At 51.8% G+C, this 18,603-nt stretch overlaps 1 protein-coding gene across 2 annotated transcripts; it reads left to right on the forward strand.

Annotated features, from left to right (window-relative positions):
• Positions 1 to 159: 159 nt before the first annotated feature.
• Positions 160 to 5,871, forward strand: TRAPPC3 (trafficking protein particle complex subunit 3). Of its 2 annotated transcripts, XM_054292625.1 has the most exons (6): positions 160 to 284; positions 1,714 to 1,761; positions 3,544 to 3,641; positions 4,348 to 4,447; positions 4,705 to 4,887; positions 5,328 to 5,871. In XM_054292625.1, exons 1-6 carry the CDS (start codon positions 243 to 245, stop codon positions 5,445 to 5,447), a joined length of 591 nt encoding a protein of 196 aa, XP_054148600.1. In that variant the 5' UTR covers positions 160 to 242; the 3' UTR covers positions 5,448 to 5,871. The 2 variants fall into 2 exon arrangements, with proteins under 2 accessions (XP_054148600.1, XP_054148601.1); XM_054292626.1 differs by lacking the exon at positions 1,714 to 1,761.
• The last annotated feature ends 12,732 nt before the right edge of the window (positions 5,872 to 18,603 follow it).

Below are 18,603 nucleotides of genomic sequence, written 5' to 3' on the forward strand. Positions count from 1 at the left end.
GCCACAGTTGAGGCGGGCGGTGGCGCCCCCTGGCGGTGACCGCGGCGATCCCTTCCCGCCGGGATTGGGCTGCCGTGTTGGCGCGCGGCGCACTCTGGGATTTGTAGTCCAGACGGGCGGGCGGGGCGCGCACGGCGGCGCGGCGGGGACTGCGTGTCCCGTGGTGCCGCGCGGCGTCCCGGGGATCCCTTGGTGCCCGCGGCGGACAGAGCGGCCGGGCCGGGCCGGGCCGGGCGGACACGATGTCGCGACAGGGCGGGCGCGGCACCGAGAGCAAGAAAATGGTAACGGCGGGGCCGGCGTGGCGAGCGCATGGCGTGGGGCACCCGGGGAACCGGCCCGCGGCGGGGGTGACCGGGCCCGGGCCGCAGCGCCCGGTGCGGCGGGGCCGGGCAGCCAGCAGCGGCACCGGGCGCTCCCGTTTGTGGGAAGGTCGCACCCAAAACGCTTCCCTGGCGTGTCTCGCTTCCCCTCTCCAGCTCATTCCGCGTTGTCCGCCCGGCTGAGGCAGGAACTGAGAGATGGAGCCCAAAGCTCCAGAGCTGAGCTCCGATTCTGTGTCAAACCAGGTCGAATTCATTAATTTTTAATGCAAAATAAGTAATAAAAAATAAAACCTGGGGTCTTCTCCCTCTTTGGCCGTGAGGAGGGGCTGGGTCGGGCTTAGCTGCCCCTTCCTGCCTCTCCACACCCCAGGGGATTCTTTTCTAGGGATTCAACGATTGTGTAAAGAATTGTGTTAATTCACTGGAGTTCTGACACTTCTGTAGCCATGGAACAGATGCTTTGTGTGGAGAGTGTCAAATAATAAAAATACCGGGAAAGCTTTGGGCACTTCAATTACATCAAATGGGCTGAAAACGAAAAAAATTGTTGTCCAAATCTGTCCTATTGAAACAGCTCAAGTTGCTTTTAATAACAGCATGTTAGCAATAAGTGAGATCAGCTCTGGATGTGCTGGGGCTGCTGGTGGCAGGTGACACCACCATGGCCTCACGCGGTGACAGCACCTCAGGCTGGGGACAGCTGGATTCCCTCCATCCATCCCCATCCCCTCTCCACCTCTGTCTTTACTAAAACTACTGAAACCCTGAAAACCAACACTACATGTTGTGCATGTCTGTTAAATTCTCTGCCAAGTCTCTGATTCCAGCTGAGCCAAAGGAACTTCCACTGATGGGAATTGCCCAATTTTTAGTTTTTCAAGAGAAAACAAATTTTTAAGCAAAGCCCCCAAAGAACGTGTCAGTTCTTAGATTCAAAGGGTGGCAAAAGCTCCAAGCAACCTCTCTGGTTGTTTTCATACCTGAAGCCTTTTGTCCTTGGGAATGGCAGTCCTAGCATCCCACACTGGTTTGGGTTGGAAGGGGCCTTAAAGTTCATCCCATTCCACCCCTACCACTATCCCAGGGTGCTCCAAGCCCTGTCCAGACTGGCCTTGGGCACTTCCAAGGGATCCAGGGGCAGCCCCAGCTTCTCTGGGCACCTGTGCCAGGGCCTCACCACCCTCACAGGGAGGAATTTTTTCCTAATCCAGGAACAAGACAAGGTGGAATTCCCTGTGTCCTCCACAAACCCAGTTTCAGTTTGTTTGGGGATGTTTCCTCTGTGTGTTTGTTGTGGCTTTGTGTGAACTTATGGTGATCTGTGTTGTCACTTAACTCTGATCTTGTCTCTTTTCCCTCCCTGCCTGCTGCTGCTTTCATTCTCTAGTATTGGTATTTGCCATTCATTTCACCTTCTGCCTCTCTGCAGCTCATGGTAGGTGACAGATCCCAGGTCAGCCCCTGTGATCCCTCTGCATGCCAAAACTGACAGCAGAAACCAGTGCTAGGGGTTTGTTTGTTCCCCAAAACACTTCCTTTTGCAGAGTTTTGCTCTGCAGCCTCTAATGACCTCATTAATCACTGGTCTGGTTTAATGGCTCCCAAAAAATGCTCTTTGACATCATTTCAGGGTGAGGATTGAAGGTGGTGGCTGGGAGAGGAGAATTTTCCCCTTTTTTTTTGCAAATTTCCTGCAAATCTGGCAATTGTGCAAAGAAAACACGAGTGACTTTGGTCCTGGCCAGTCCCAGAATGTGCACAGCACCTGAGAGCTGAGCTGGCCTGGGCTTGGCCTCCCTGAGCCTGTTCTGGGTCTGAGGAGCTGATTTCAGTCTGTGAAGCAAATTCCGTGCCTGGACAACTTTCTAGGACCCAATGAATCCTTTTTCTTGGTACAGAATTTCATAAATCCCTGAGCAGAGGAGCATTTTGGGCCTCTCGAAAGGACCAGAGCTGGAGCCTGACGGGCACTGCCCACTTGTAACATGTTGATGAAACAGAGGGAAGAGTTTGAGTCAGATCTCAGCTCTAGGCCAGTGCTTGAGGTAAATTCAGGGCCCTGGCGTGGCACCTCCAGCTATCCAGGAGGTGTTGGTGTCTTTCCCAAAATCCCAGAATGGTTTGGGTTGAAAGGGGTCTAAAAACTCAACCAGTTCCACCCCCTTCCAAGGGCAGGGGCACCTTCTAGTAGACCAGGTTCCTCCAAGCCTCATTGCAAGGAGAATGAAGTTGTTGCCAGAACTGGAGCTGGGATCTCTCCTTGTTAAACTGGAGCTGGGATCTCTCTTTATGAAACTGGAGCTGGGATCTCTCTTTATTAAACTAGAGCTGGGATCTCTCCTTGTTAAATTGGAGCTGGGATCTCTCTTGTTAAATCGGAGCTGGGATCTCTCCTCATTAAACTGGAGCTGGGATCTCTCATTGTTAAGCTGGAGCTGGAATCTCTCCTTATTAAACTGGAACTGGGATTTCTCCTTGTTAAACTGGAACTGGGATCTCTCTTTATTAAACTAGAGCTGGGATCTCTCTTGATAAATTGGAGCTGGGATCTCTCTTTATGAAACTGGAGCTGGGATCTCTCTTTATTAAACTGGAGCTGGGATTTCTCCTTGTTAAACTGGAACTGGGATCTCTCTTTATTAAACTAGAGCTGGGATCTCTCTTGTTAAATTGGAGCTGGGATCTCTCTTTATGAAACTGGAGCTGGGATCTCTATGAAACTACAGCTGGGATCTCTCTTTGTTAAATTGGAGCTGGGATCTCTCCTCATTAAACTGGAGCTGGGATCTCTCCTCCTTAAACTGGAGCTGGGATCTCTCTTTATGAAACTGGAGCTGGGATCTCTCCTCCTTAAACTGGAGCTGGGATTTCTCCTTGTTAAATTGGAGCTGGGATCTCTCTTTATGAAACTGGAGCTGGGATCTCTCGTTAAATTGGAGCTGGGATCTCTCTTTATTAAACTGGAGCTGGGATCTCTCCTTGTTAAATTGGAGCTGGGATCTCTCTTGTTAAATTGGAGCTGGGATCTCTCTTTATTGAACTGGAGCTGGGATCTCTCTTTATTGAACTGGAGCTGGGATCTCTCCTTGTTGAGCACAGCTTCCTTTGAGCCAGCAGGTCCCTGTTCCTCTCTCCGTGCCGAGGTGGCGGCGCTGGACTCGGAGGCAGCAGAGCCCAGGTGGGTTCTGTTGGGTGAATTCTCTTTTCCTGTGCACAGAACTCGGAGCTGTTCACGCTGACCTACGGTGCCCTGGTGACCCAGCTCTGCAAGGACTACGAGAATGATGATGATGTCAACAAGCAGCTGGACAAAATGTGAGTGCATGCACAGGTGGGAGTGGGTCTGCCCTGCTGGAGCTGTGTGGGAGCTGGGATCACAGCAGGAATTGGTGCCTCAGGTTTAGCTTTTATGTTTTTCAGATTCTGTGCTGCTTTAGTGTGCGGTTCTGAGTTTCATACTAGGGGATGGTGAGCTCTCTGCAGAGAGTAGGGCGACAAAACAATTCCTCCTCTAGCTGGGGACCAAGGACAAATGATCCAAATTTCAGGCCCAAGAGCATAAACCGCATGGACTGAAGAGAGAAAAACAAGGATGGGACTTCATGGGTTAAAGCTGTAATTGGACAATTAACTCCAATATGCAAATGGAGCAGAACTTGTAAAAGTGAGAGACCTCCTGACCAGTTGTCTGTTTTTTTGTGACCATTTTGGATTCATCTTGGGTTTAGCCCTGTCTGGGCTCTTCTGCTGCTGCTGCTCTTCTTCTGGATCAGTGGATCCACTGAGGCCTTTTAATAAATCCCTGCTTTATTCTTTAGCTCTGTCCAGCCTCTGTTCTAGCTCAGCCTCCACCAGGCATCAGGATCACAGCCACATCCCTGTATCCTGCTCCAGGAGCAAAACCCTGGCAGGCTGAAGTTATTTAACACCAACATTTCTCAGATTAGACTTTTCTTCTTCACTCTCTTTTTTTATAAATATTTGTTGTCTTTCTGAAGCTGTTGCTCTGGTCCCTTCACAGGGGTTACAACATCGGTGTCCGGCTCATCGAGGACTTCCTGGCCCGCTCCAATGTTGGGAGGTGCCACGATTTCCGTGAAACTGCAGATGTTATAGCAAAGGTAAATGCCCAAGCACAGCTTTGTCAGGTTTTCTGGGAGGATTTTGCATGTGAGGATGGAATGTTTGCTACTCACAGGACTGTTCTGGGAGTTTGATGAAGATTTTGGGGAGGGGAAAAAAAGCCTTAGTCCAAGTACTGCTGGCTGGTGGGAACTGGAAGAAAGGAGAAATATTTGCAAACCCCTTGAGGAATTTTACAAAATCAAAGCTGTGCTGTTGCCTCAGCTGCTCTTGTTCCTCCTGTTTGCCACAACAGATTGCATTTAAAATGTACCTGGGCATCACTCCGAGCATCACCAACTGGAGTCCTGGGGGCGACGAGTTCTCCCTGATCTTGGAAAACAACCCCTTGGTGGACTTTGTGGAGCTCCCTGACAACCACTCAACCCTCATCTACTCCAACCTGCTCTGTGGGGTGCTGCGAGGTGCCCTGGAGATGGTGAGCCACATCTCCCTTCCCTTGGGGTGGGTGTATGGACAGCCAGGTGTCAGCAGATACTTTAATTCCGGTCTGTTTGTGATTTCTGGGTTTGAAACGCTTTCCCAGGAGAAGGGCAGAGCTGCAGGAGCACTTGGCTGCTGTTATGTGTGGCAGCTGAGGCCCAGAGGTGGTGCCTAAGCCCGTTCAGCTCATGACCCAAGTTTAAGCACATCTCCCTGAGTTTGTGTGAAGCTCCAAAATCCTCACTCTGTATCTGCTGTGAGCCCTAGCTGGGAATTGGCTGGAACAGCTGTGTCTCAAATTTAGGGCTTTGTAGAGCCCTGTAGGTCGTGTCATGCCCTTAGAGCCCTTAAGCTGGTGCTCCAGGATCATTCAGCCCCTGGAGAAGCTGCTGTGAACAGGGAGTTACCAGCTCCTCTCTGCTCTTCCCTCATTAGGTGCAGATGGCTGTCGATGTGAAGTTTGTCCAGGACACCCTGAAGGGCGACAGCGTCACAGAAATAAGGATGAAATTCATCAGGAGGATTGAAGACAACCTTCCAGCTGGGGAAGAGTGAACCACAGCCCCATCTCCCTGGGGACTGGAGGGACCAGCTGGGTTTGGCCATTAGCTGTCCTCACAGATCCACAGGGATCTCCTGCCCCTGCACACTCAGACTGACTCACTGACTGTCTCAGATGTTCTTTTCTTCTACTCTCACTTCCATCCTCTGTAGAAGATGATTGTCTGGTTGCTGTTTATTTCCCAGGTTCATTCTGAAGCTTTTTCATCAGGTGATGTCCTTTTCCCTCCCCCTGGGGGCTTCCCAAGCTCAGTTTCCAGTTGTGACCCGGGCTGTGTGACAACAACTGCTCAGACTCCAGGAGAGCTCCGGTCTCTTCACATCGGTGTCGGAGGGCCAGAATTGGAGACCAAGCTACAAGAGCCCACTGATTCCCTGCTAAACCCTGTCCTTCCTTAAATGAGGTGTTCAAAATCCATTTGGAGATGTGTGTAGTGTTTCTGTAGATCAAACTGGCTTCCTGCACTTGATTCTTGCAAGCTTGGTCCAAAGGGGTGGCTTGGGGAGAGCTGCTGGCACCAGGGCAGAGGCTGCTCTGCTCAGGGGGCTGTGGCACCACAGAAATCTGAGAGATCCCTGGCCTTTCCATTGTTCCTTCCTTCAAGGTGAGAAGCCTCACCTCTGGAGGGGAGGAGATCAAACTTCAGTGGAGCAGTAGGAACTATTTGACATAGAGAAAGAATGGCTAAAATGGCATTGGTGCTTCACAATGGGCACAGCCCGGGGTGCATGGGGACCCATGGAGTGAGGACCAAACTCAGGCTGAGGCCTGGGAGGTGTTAAAGACATTTCAGGCTCTGTTCTGATGTTGGAGGATGTAAAGGCTGCATGGTGTGAAGGCAGTGCCAGGGTTTGTTCTCTCTCGCTGGTGTTCAGTAGAATTTCCCAGTTACTTGACCTGTGGCACTTGCTGCTCTCAAAGATAAATACATAAAGAAGTATTAGATAACAAAAAGCAAGAGATTGGAATATCAGCTTCCTCTGCCACCCAGAGCTAGAGAACACAGTCAAGCATTGGGTTCCCAAATCACTTTACATAGCATGAAGGCACAGCCCCTCGAGGTCTCATGAGCTCCAGAATTTGTGTTGGTTGATGCCTGAATGTGAGGTGGGAGGGAGCAACCCACTGCTTGTGCTGCTTTTTTTGGCTTTTCTGGGGGAATGTTGGGTCATCTGGCACTGGATGGCTCTCCCTGTCCCTTTTTTGGCCCCGAAGAGTCCCTTTGGATGCTCCATGTGACACGTGCCCTGTGAAGGGACAGTGAGTGGCTGTAAGTGCAGTCAGAGGCATGGCAGTGGCCCAGCAGTGCCAGGTGGCTGTTGGTGGCAGAAGTGCCACATGATCACGTTGCAGAGCTCAAAACCATCCCTTATTTCTCATTGTTGACCATTCCAAGTCACTTTAGAGCTGCATTTTAGGAGCAATTGCATTAAAAGCATAGCGGTGTCAGTTCTTTGGTCTCCTCTTGCCTGTGTTCTGGTGGTGGGTGCTGGCAGGGTGGCAGCGGTGACAGGGTGCCCAGGGCTGGCAGGGTGACAGCAGCACTGCCCCAAGAATTCCTGGCTGCTGGTGGGCCTGGAAGCTGCTGCCTGGAGGAAGCTGCCCAGCATTGCACCACAGAGGGACTGGGGCAGACACTCAGTGTGGCTGCTTTGGGGTCTGTGAATCCCCTGTGGCTGGGACTGCCGCCAGCCTGAGGCAGCTGCTGCAGAGCCAGAACTCTCTGTGGGCATTTACAGTGGCAAAAAAATCACCTGGAGGGGCATCTGAGCCTCCTCTGCTGCCAGCTCAGTGCTGCTCCATGGCTGGCATTGGCTGTGTGGTGCTGCTGCCAGGAGCGTGGAGACAAGGAGCAGCAAGGGCTGCTCTCCAGGAGCAGTTTGTGCTTCCCTTTCTTGTGTGGGTGCTCCCCAGGAGCCCTGCTCTGGCGGGATCTGTGCTCTGTGCTCGTGGGCATTCCCTGCTCCAGGGTCACCCTGCAGTCACATTCCATCCTGGGCACTGAGTGCTCTGCCAGCCCCAGCGATGGGGAAGTGGCAGCTTTTGCAATAAAGTGTTTTTTTTTTCCTCTGGAGCTGGTGAGCACCACGTGCTGCTGGCCTGGCCAGGAGCGGGAGCCAGCCAGGGCAGCCCCAACCAGCCCCAACATGCACCCAGCTCCTGAGGCTGTCCCAGAGGCTCTGGGGGGAGGGAGATCCCTGGTCCTCACCCCTGCACAGAGTGCATCCTGGACCCCTGCTCCCAGCCCCTTGGGAATTCAAGTAATTTGCTGGGGCGACAGGGTCAAAACCAGCCCAGACCTTCTGGAAGAACAAAAAGCAGAAATTGCATTAAGTAAATTAAAACTGTCTACTACTGAGCAGCTCGCTGCAGACAAGGGAGAATATGCAAAAAGCTCTGTTTGAAACCTACTAAATATTACCATGTGCTGTTTATAGGAAACAAATGGGGAAAGGCATCTGCATCAATAAACCCCAACGTGGCTGGGCTTGGACTGAAGCCTTTCCACGGCTCTGGGTTATTGAATACCCGTGGCTTTCATGTGGTGCCAGCCCTGACCCCTGACACATACCGCGGAGGGGAAAGTTGACTTGTGGGAATAATAGACATTCCTAGGGAGCCATTTAACCTGGCAGCAAAAGAGGCAACTTCCAGCCTCTCACATCCCTGCGTGATATTGGAGATGACAATAGCAACAAGTCAAGGGGGAAACAGGGGATGTGGGGTGGGAGTGGTGCTGGGGAGTGATGCTGCAGGACCCTGGTGCCCGGGGTCCAACGCCATGTGTCCTCCCCAGCCTGGGCACCCCACAGAACCTTGTCCAAAACACATCCCAGGCTCCCACAGCAGCAGGATGCAGGAGGTGGAAGGAGCTTTCCAGCCCTTGTCCCCTTCCTGCAGGAAAGTGGGACACTGGCTGGTGTCCTGATGGAGCGCACTGGCAGCAGCTGAAGGTCAATGTGTGACTCACAGGGTCCAGGGTGAGGGTTTAAACCAGTTCATGTCCCCAGTGTGGGGACAACCTGGCCAGTGTTGGCAAACCTGGACGAGCTGGCTGCTGCTCCTGGCTGGTGGCAGCCCCAGCCCCACTCCCCACTCTTGCACCAGCCATGAGCAGGTGATCCCTTCTTTGCTCTCCAGTGGGAAGCAGAGCTCTCAACCCCCCTCATGTCACCCAAAACAGAGTGAGTGACATCCCTGGGCACTGCCCACACCCCACAATGCAGCACTTGCTGAGGGGACAGGGGAAGCAGAGCTCTCAGCCCCCCTCACATCACCCAAAACAGCGTGGGTGCCATCCCTGGGTACTGCCCACACCCCACAAAGCAGCACTTGCTGAGGGGACAGGGATGGTGCCAGCAGAGGATCCTGGATGGGACAAGAGGATCTCTCAGGGAAAGGAGCATTTCCGGGCTGGTGTCCTCACTGCAGGGGCAGCTCCCACAGCTTTCAGCCAGATGTGCTTGGCCGGGGTGCTGGGCATTGCTGAGGATGCAGAGGATGTTTCACCCACAAGGGCTCGTGCACCAGGGACAGGGCATGTTGGCAAGGTTGGCACAGTGCCCATGGCTCCAGGTAGCCAAGGTGAGGGTGCAGCCAGCAGGGACAGGTGGGTACCAGCCCCTCAGGGAGCTCTGTCCCTGTGTCCTAAGCACCTTCCACCCGCAGCTGTGGGACACTCAGGTGTGGATCCCGCTCCCCCCAGGTGCCCAGCTGTGCCTGACCTGCCCGAGCATCTCCTCGTGCCTGGCACCACATGGGCACCAAACCCATGAGAACCTGTTCTCTGGCTGATAATGATCTGTGAGTTTGGGTTCCTGGATGTTTTTATAACCCTTCCTGGGCCCCTGGGCCGGCTGCAGCACGTGTTTGGCTACCCTGGCAGCACAGGCAGCTAACAAAATCCTTTCTCAAGGCACAGTCACGCTGCACCCCCTGCCCTGGCCCAAACACAGCTTCCAAAGCTGGGAATGCCTCTGGCAGCAGCACCGGGTCAGGGCAGCCCTTTGGCAATGCTCCTTGGCATCCTCCCTCCTGCAGCATCCCTTGCCAGGGCGAGGAAGAGGAGGAGGAGGCGCCTGCAGTTCCTCCCTTCCTCGGGTCAGAGGACACAGGAGCAGCCCCGGCAGCGCTGCTCGGAGCCGAGCCACGTTCTGGTGGCATTTGGTATTTGGGGTGACGGGAAGGAAGCTCCATTGTTCCTCTTTTATTGTTTTGTGTTTCCTAAGCGGGATCGGCACCCTCCTCCCACGCTCTGCCCGGCTGCAGAGCGGATCCAGCCCTGGGAAAGCCAACCCTGCTATCTTGGTTTGGAAAGACAGGAGGCTGCTAAGGAAGGCAGGAGCCTCCCCTGAAATGGAGAATGTAAACCCTCCCCATCCCTCTGAATAAATTTTAAATTAAGGGGCTCTCAGGCAAGAATATGGGAGCAGGAAATAACAGTTCTTTAACAGAGAAGAAAAATAAAAGGATAAAATAAATAATGCAGTAAACTAAACCAACACTGCCAGAGTCGGAACCCAACCTGACACCCTGTGGGTCAGGCTGTTGGCAGCAGTCCCATTGGAATTGTGGCTCAGCCCTCCTGCAGTGTCAGGGCTGCTTCTGCTGGAGCAGGGATCCTGGAGAAAGGTGCAGTCTCTGCCTCTGAAGATCCAGGGGCAGAGGCAACTGCTGTTCCTCTGGGCAATCCAGTGCAGAAGCCGTGCTGGTGTTCCAGAATCTCCAGATTCTATCCGGGTAGGAATGCTTGGCTCCTCCCTCTGGGCTCCCATCTCCCAATGGGATGCTGTAGTTCTTATCAGCCATGCAGGGACATTCAATAGCTGTTATCAGCAGGTGTTCCCTCCCGAGGGAGGTGTGATTGTGGTCACTCAAAGAAAGAGATAAGGCAAACTGCCCTCTTGACAAAGGTAATCTGCCATACAGATGGTAATTGAAAACATCTTGCATTGCAATTTTCAACACCTGTTGAGTGCTGGGTGAAGGGAAATGCGGGCACAAAATCATCCCGGCTGCAGCACAGACACGTGCAGGGATGGCCAGGGGCTGTGGCAGGGACAGGGCTCAGCTCAGTGCCCTCCTGCCCTGCTCAGGTCCGTGCTCCCGGGTCTCCGTGGTGCTTTGTGTGCTAAATGTGGCCATGCGGCTCACACCAGCCCCTTATTTTCTACCCTTCACTCTGATTTGTGCCCGTGTCCTGGGGATTCCTGCAGCCCCTCTGGTGCAGCAATTTCCTGGCTGTGAGCTTGGATATTTACCTCAGGGAGGCGGTGGGAACCATCCTTTGGTGCATTTTGGATCTGTGCCCACATGAAACCCCCATCCTTGTCCTGGGGAGGATTCCCAGAACCTTCCAGCCTTTTCCATGTCAAACACTCTGCAGGCACCACACTGAAGGCTTTAATTCGTTGTTAACATCAAATTTTTTTGCCTGTTTTTTTTGGGTTCAGTTTGTAGAACACTTCAGTCAGATTTTTACTCCAAGGCTATCAAAATATTTTAAGCATTATTGAACAAAGCCCTGGGCTCACTCAGCACCCCAAAATCTCTGTCCCACGGGGTGGGTTCTGCTCCAGCACCCCAGGGCTGGGTCTGTGGAGTGTCCCAGGGCAGGTGTTGGTGACCAAGGGGTGAAGCAGGGAGGGGTTTGGGACAGGAGCAGTGAGGAACCACAGGAGTGGAGAAAACCTGTGGAAAACTCTAAAAACCTGTGGAAACCTGTGGAAACCTGTGGAAAACTGTGGAAACCGGAAAAGCTGTGGAAAACCATGAAGGGGTGACCCAGTCGCAAGGAAGGAGGGTGACATTGGCCACGCCACCATTCCCAGCCCCACAGCATGACCCAGTGAGGACATTGCTGCTCTTCCTGCATGGGACAGTCCATCCCCCATACCTCATTCACCCCACACCCTCAAATCCCAATAATTCCAACCACCACAGCCCCTCCATTCCCCTCTGTACGCCACCCCCAGCTGCTGGTGGTGCAGGATGTGACATGGGGACACAGTGTCCACCCAAAACTGCTGCTGTGCCCGTGGTGCTCTGCACCGCAAACACCAAAACCACGATCTCACTGAGCCCCAGGAACCCCAGGGCAGTGCTGCTCCAGCCCTCCTGAATTTCCACAGGACAATTCCCATTTTTCAGGACTCAGAGCCCAGCACGGTGGGTTTGCCCAGAGGAAGCTGTTGGTGCTGAGCAGCCCTGGCCCACAGTGAGAGCCGGGCAGGAATTTCGATGAGAAATGTTTGTTTTCTTTTAAAATAGTTTTAATTGTGGCTTCTGAGTAAGGGAGCCTCTGGAATGGTTGCTCTTTCCCTGTGCCTGTTGTGAATGAGGGGTTTGGGGCTGAATTGCTGGCAAATGCAGGTTTGATATAATTCTGTTTCTCTGTTTCTTATGGTGTAGATAAATCACACCAAGAAAAATAGGATTAAAAGCAGTCTACAATGAATTATGTGGAAATGGGGAGAGGAAAAGGAAGGGAGGAAAAAGTCAGGAATGCAAGGGGGTAAGGGACACTCCCAAGCTGAGTCACCAGGCACAGAGAGGATCCCCTCACTAAATTTAGCCTCAGATTGGATCAATGGATTAAGTCTAAAGGATTTACCAACACTTAATCATAACAATACCTCATTAACACAGCAATAACAGCACTTGATCAATGAGTTAAATTGAATAATTTAACTCATACAGAATGACTCAAATGGGATTTTCTATAACTGTCACTCTAATTTAATTACAAATCTAAAGTAGCCACATCAGTAACGTGCACACATGGACATAAAGAGCCTGCACACAGGAACAGACCTGTGAGAAATTCCCCTCCAGCGCAGCAAAATACTCACATTGGTTGATGCATCTTCTCCAGGGTGGAAGGAGCAGCCCCGTGGGATGGGGGGTGTCAGCCCAGGCTCCATCATCATCATCATCATTTGTCTCTGGGTGTCACAGGACGGCTCCAAGAGGAATTCTGCTCTGGGGGAGATCCTGCAGCCCAGAGAGCTCAGAGAGGTCACTCAGGACTGCGGGCTGCAGGGCTGTGAGATGGCTGATTTCAGGCATCAGTGGATTCCCATCCTAAGCACATTCCCAATTGGGAATTTTCCTCAAAGTGTCCAATAGCTAAAATATGATCCCGCTCAGGCTGTTTTTCAGCAGAAAAATGAAGTCTTGAGGCTGTTTGTGAGAGAAAACAGGAGCTCCTGAGAGATCAGAAATTCTGGGAGCAGAGTGGGTTTCTCATAAGCTCGAGGGGAGCCACCTGCCCAGAAAACATTAATTAAAGTGGTCACCTAATTAGCCAGGCTGTCCCTGATCCCGTCTCGCCCCCCAAACCCAATCCATCCCAAATCCCACCCTGTCCCTGCCATGGCAAGTGGCTCACCACAAGCAGGGCTGAGCCAGATGCCTGGATGACCAGGGATGGCGGCAGACAAGACTTCCAAACAGTCCAGTTCATAGAGAAACGAGAAAACAATTTGAACATTTGAAACCAATCCCCTCCCAGGACGAAGCAAAGCCCCAGGATCCCGTTGGCTTCTCCCTGCCCATCCCACAGACACACAGGAGCTGACTCGGGGAAAGCGCTCGCCAGAACAATGTCTCTTCTTTACAGCAAAAAAACATTGATTTTATTTTAATTACTGCTGGTGCTGACATCCAAGAGCTCAGGGAGGAGCTGCCAGGCTGTGCCCCGGGCTGTGGCTCCTTGTCCTGTCCCATGGCAGGCACAGAGCCCCCGCAGCTGCCCGCGTGCCCCGGCTGGAGCCAGCGCCTGCCCGGGGCTGGGAGCAGCCCTGTGGCCTCTTGCCCAAGCTCTGGGCCAGGGCTCTCACTGCTCCCCAGGCCCTGCCATTGCTGGGAAGGCTCTTGAGCAAGATGCCACCGAGGAGCTGCAGGGTGTTCCCTGCCAAGGGGAGAAATCCGGCGGCTTCCTCGAGCGTGGAACGCTGCAGTGACCTGGTGGGACCTCTGCTCGCCTCGTGCTGAGGAGCCTGGAGGGGACACAGAGGCAATGGGGCTGTCCTGGCCTCCTGCAGCCCCCCAGACTCCCCCAGAGCTCCCACACCCCCAGAGCTCCCACATCCCTTTACTGCAGGGTTCAGCATCCCTCTGTCCCACACCCCTGCATCCCCTCAGCCTCCCCCACTCCCACCCTCCTGCATCCCCAAGGTTCAGCATCTCTCTGTCCCACACTCCTGCACCCCTCAGGGTTCAGCATCCCCCTGTCCAACATTCCTGCATCCCCCAAGGTTCAGCATTCCTCTGTCCAACACTCCTGCACCCTCCCAGCCCCTCCTAGAGCTCCCACATCCCTTTACTCCAGGGTTCAGCATCCCCCTGTCCCACACTCCTGCATCCCCCAGGGTTCAGTATGCCTCCATCCCACACTCCTGCATCCCCAGAGCTCCCACATCCCTTTACTGCAGGGTTCAGCATCCCTCTGTCCCACACTCCTGCATCCCCCAGGGTTCAGCATCCCTCTGTCCCTCACTCCTGCACCCTCAGGGTTCAGCATCCCTCCATCCCACACTCCTGCATCCCCCAGGGTCCTGCATCCTCTTGTCCCTCACTCCTGCACCCCTCAGGCTCTCCATCCCTCTGTCCCACACACCTGCACCCCCAGCCTCTCCCACTCTCACATCCCTTCACTCCAGGGTTCAGCATCCCTCCATCCCACACTCCTGCATCCCCCAGGGTCCTGCATCCTCTTGTCCCACTCTCCTGCACCCCCAGCCTCTCCATCCCTCCATCCCACTCTCCTGCATCCCCCAGGCTCTCCATCCCTCTGTCCTGCACTCCTTCATCCCCCAGGCTCTCCATCCCTCCATCCCACTCTCCTGCATCCCCCAGGATTCAGCATCCCACACTCCTGCACCTCCAGGCTCTCCATCCCTCCATCCCACACTCCTGCACCCCCGGCTCTCCATCCCTCTGTCCCACACTCCTGCACCCCCAGGCTCTCCATCCCTCCAGCCCACACTCCTGCACCCCCGGCTCTCCATCCCTCTGTCCCACACTCCTGCACCCCCAGGCTCTCCATCCCTCCAGCCCACACTCCTGCACCCCCAGGCTCTCCGTCCCATCCAGGCAGGGCACAGAGCCCTGCTGAGGGTGCTGGGGGCCGGGGAGCCGAGCGTTAACCGGGGCATTCCGGGGAGCAGAGCCCCAGGAATGAGGAAGTCGGAGCGGGCACCGGAGTGGAAAGGGCTTGGCAGGGGCTGTGGAAAATGGAGGCCCAGAGAAATGTGACAGCAGGCTGGCCTGGCCGGCAGTACCACACAGGCGTAGTTAAGCCTTCAAGCCTGCCATTGTTCTCCCCTAATTATTCCCACTCCCTGAGTATTACACCCCATAATTCAGGAAAGCTGAGTAATGGAAGAAACAACAGCAATTTTAATCTCTCAGTACCGGTGGTCTCCACCAGAAAAATGCTTTCAAGAGCTCTGCGGTTGCGACTTCCTCGGTTTGGTGGGCAGGGCAGGGGAGGGGGAGCACCGGCCTGAGGGGCTCAGCTGAGACCAGGGCCGAGGAGGCCAGCGGGGATGGGGATGGCACCAGGACCTGCTCCAGGTGATGGGAGAGGAACAGGCTGGATGCTGGGAGCATCCCCACCAGTATTGGGATCTTTAGCTGCACAGAGTGACCCCGAGATGTGTTAGAAAGTCTCTTTTCCTAGCCTGGCGATTGAAGAATGAGTCAGGGCTCCTCATTTCTCGGTCTCAAGGTTGCTTATTGTATCTTATCTATAAAATTCTTTCTCCTGCCCTGACGAGGTCCATCCAGCAGGACAGTTCCAGGCACTCTGCCTGCCCTCAGGGTGGTGTTATCTCTTTATACTAAAAACTACCTGTACAATATTTACAATAACTTCCCAATACCTATCACCTGTGTTAGACAGTGAGCTTCTACTCTAAACCAATCTAAAAGTGCCACCATCACAGCAGAAGATGGAGGCCAAGAAGAAGAAGGAGAAAGGCTGGACACACCCAGTTCCCTCCATCTTGCCTCCTGAACCCCCATTCTAAAACTCCCAAAATCTACTTTTCCACCCTGTGATAACTTCATTATTTTTCTACCTAAACTGTTGTGGCTTGCAGATCTTCATAAGCTTGGTAATTTTCTCCATGGGTCATAGTCAAAGCCACAGGTGTTTTGGGCTTCTGAGCCCCCTGGCAGGGTCCTGGCCATCCTGGACAGCCAGAGGGATGTCCTGGGTTCCCTGGTACCACCTGAGCCCCGTGCTGGCAGCTGGGCTGGCACTGGGCTTGTCCCTTGTCCCCTGACCAAGGTCACCCGCTGTCCCTGGTGTCCTTGGAGGACCAGAGCTGGGCAAAGCCCTCTCACTGCTGACACTGTGTCTTCTGTTCTCAGTTAAACACACAGAACTGGGCACCAGTTTTTGGTGAAAACATGTTTTCCTTCCTGGGAGCTGGCTTTCAGGAAAGGAAATTCTGAACTCTCTAGAAATGCTTTTTGACAAAAGGCACTGCAGGTTTGTTCCCTAAGGAGCCAGCTCTGGGTAAACACATTCCCTCTCCTGGAAGGAATGAGACCAGGAGCCAGCACCAGGGTGCTCTGGGGGCCCCAGTATGGGCAGGAGGGACCCCCAGCCCTGTCTGTGCCCCTCTGCCCCCTCCAGCACCCCTGGCTGAGTCCAAGCACCTGCACTGCCTCACCAGCCCTGCTCCCACTGTGCCTCTGAGCATGAGAAATGTGACTGGTGGGTCAAAAAGAGCCTTTGTCTGATTCAGCATCACCTGCTCATCAGATCTTGGGGAGCAGGAGGAGAAGGATGGGCAGCAGCGCCCTCGGTGGGGCCAGAACAGATGCAATGAGCTGGGACCAGGCATCTTTGGGGAGCACCTCGAGGCCAGGGTGTCTGCCAGCCTTCATCTACCCTTCCATCCCTCCATCCCTCCCTCCTCAGCTCTAAGATGCAGTAAAAGCACCAAAATAATCACAGATTATTGTAGGGACAGCACTCACCTGCTGTAAATTACCACAACCACCTTCCTACCTCTTGGAAGTTTTGGCAATAGCAAAGCTCACTGAAATGGTGAGGTGACAGAGCCAGGCAGGGACCTGGCACACTGAGGAGCCCATCAGGGACTGTGCTGGAGCCAAGGGGACAGAGACAGAGATTTTGAGCCACAGCTCAGCATCACCTTCAGCAGCTGCTCTGTGGCTGCAGCATGCTCAGGTCTCTGTGACATCCAGCACAACAACGGGAGGTTCTCGGGTTTTGGTTGTTAATTGCTGCCCTGAGATGTGCAGGATGTCTCTGCTCTTCACTTTTCGGTCTTGAGGTTGTTTATTAATTCTTTTCTATAAAATTTTCTTTCTGCCCAGCCGAGGTCTGCTCAGCAGGGCAGCCACAGGCACTCTGTGTTGTCCTTTTATACTACAAACTACGTATAACATATTTACACTTAATTCCCAATACCCATCACCTATGTTAGACAGTGCACTTCTACTCCTAACCAATTCCAAAGTGCCAACATCACTGCAGAAAATGGAGAACAAAGAGAAGAAGGAGAAAGGCTGGACACACCCTGATTCTTCCATCTTGTCCCCATAACCCCCATACCAAAAATCCTAAAATCTACATTTTCACCCTGTGAATATTTTATTATTACACTATTCAAACCTCTGTGGCTTTCAGGTGCTCATACAAAGCTGGTAACTTGCTCCAGGGGTCAAAATCAAATCCCCAGGTGCTCTGGGCTGTGTGTATAATTATATAGAGAATAGAGAATTATAATATATATTATATAGAGAATAGTATTATAATGGGGACATTATTATATAGAGAATTATATAGAGAATAGAGATTATATAGATAATTTATATATTTTATATATTATATGGGGAAATTATATCGAGAATAATTTATATATTATAAATTATAATTATATAGAGAATTGATAATTATAATATATATTATATAGAGAATAGTGTGTATTATAATGGGAACATTATTATATAGAGAATTATATAGACAATAGAGATAATATAGATAATTTATATGTTTTATATGTTATATAGAGAATAATTTATATATTCTAAATTCTAATTATATAGAGAATAGAGAATTATAATATATATTATATAGAGAGCAGTGTGTGTTATAATGGGGACATTATTATATAGAGAACTATATAGAGAATAGAAATTATATAGATAATTTTTATATTTTATATATTATATAGAGAAATTACATAGATAATAATTTATATATTATAAATTATAATTATATAGAGAATAGTGAAATATAATGTAAATTATATAGACAATAGAGATTATATAGATAATTTATATGTTTTATATATTATATAGAGAAATTACATAGAGAATAATTTATATATTATAAACCATAATTATATAGAGAATAGAGAATTATAATATATTATACAGAGAATAATGTGTATTATAATGCATAACAAAAGAAAGAAGAAACAACCAAAATTGAATTTATAGTTAATGAGGAGATACTATAAAAATATCTTGTTCTAGCTCCCATTTGCAAAAGTATTTTTCAGCTGGAGGGATATCTATTTTTTTTCTCTTTTCTTAAAAAAAAAATAATAATCATCATACATACAAAGGCTCAGACTCTTGATATTGTTAACCTCTGAAATCAAAACACCCCAACCCGTTTTGTTTGGTGTTTGAAGGGGTTATTTTGATGCATTTCCTGAGGTGTCCCCGAGCGCTGCCCCTTGTCACATGCCGCCAGCCCAGAGGTGACCGAGGGGACAGGCGGGGTGGCCGCAGGTGACGGTGGCGGTGGGAGCCCCGTCTGTGTGGTCTGAGCCATCTGGATGCACTTACAGCCACGCCGCAGCAATTGCGGGGAGATCAAAACTCTTCGGGCCAACCTCGATTCCCGGTGCATTTTTGGCATTTTTGAGGACTCGAGTCTATAACCTGACAGCGGGAGGGGTGCTGCCTGCACAGCCCTGGAGCTCTCCACGGCAGAATTTGGGAGTGATGCCTGGGGCAGACTCTGGGAGTGATGCCTGGAGTGCCCCAGCATCACTGCAAGACCCCTGGGAATGACCCTGGCCAAAGGGAGTTGGGTTCTTTGTCCACACCCAGCACTCAGAACAGACACTGCCTCTGTTAGGAGGTCAAATCCCT

This window comes from Melozone crissalis, unplaced genomic scaffold (assembly GCF_028551555.1).
Source record: "Melozone crissalis strain CALT ecotype California unplaced genomic scaffold, PUWL_Pcris_2 ptg000111l_1, whole genome shotgun sequence".
Lineage (NCBI taxonomy): Eukaryota > Metazoa > Chordata > Aves > Passeriformes > Passerellidae > Melozone > Melozone crissalis.

Coding starts and splice junctions, on each gene's coding strand:
- TRAPPC3 (XM_054292625.1), top strand. CDS start 243: ATGTCGCGACAGGGCGGGCGCGGCACCGAGAGCAAGAAAATG. Junction 3,642..4,347: donor AACAAGCAGCTGGACAAAAT/GTGAGTGCATGC, acceptor GTCCCTTCACAG/GGGTTACAACATCGGTGTCC. Junction 4,888..5,327: donor TGCGAGGTGCCCTGGAGATG/GTGAGCCACATC, acceptor TTCCCTCATTAG/GTGCAGATGGCTGTCGATGT.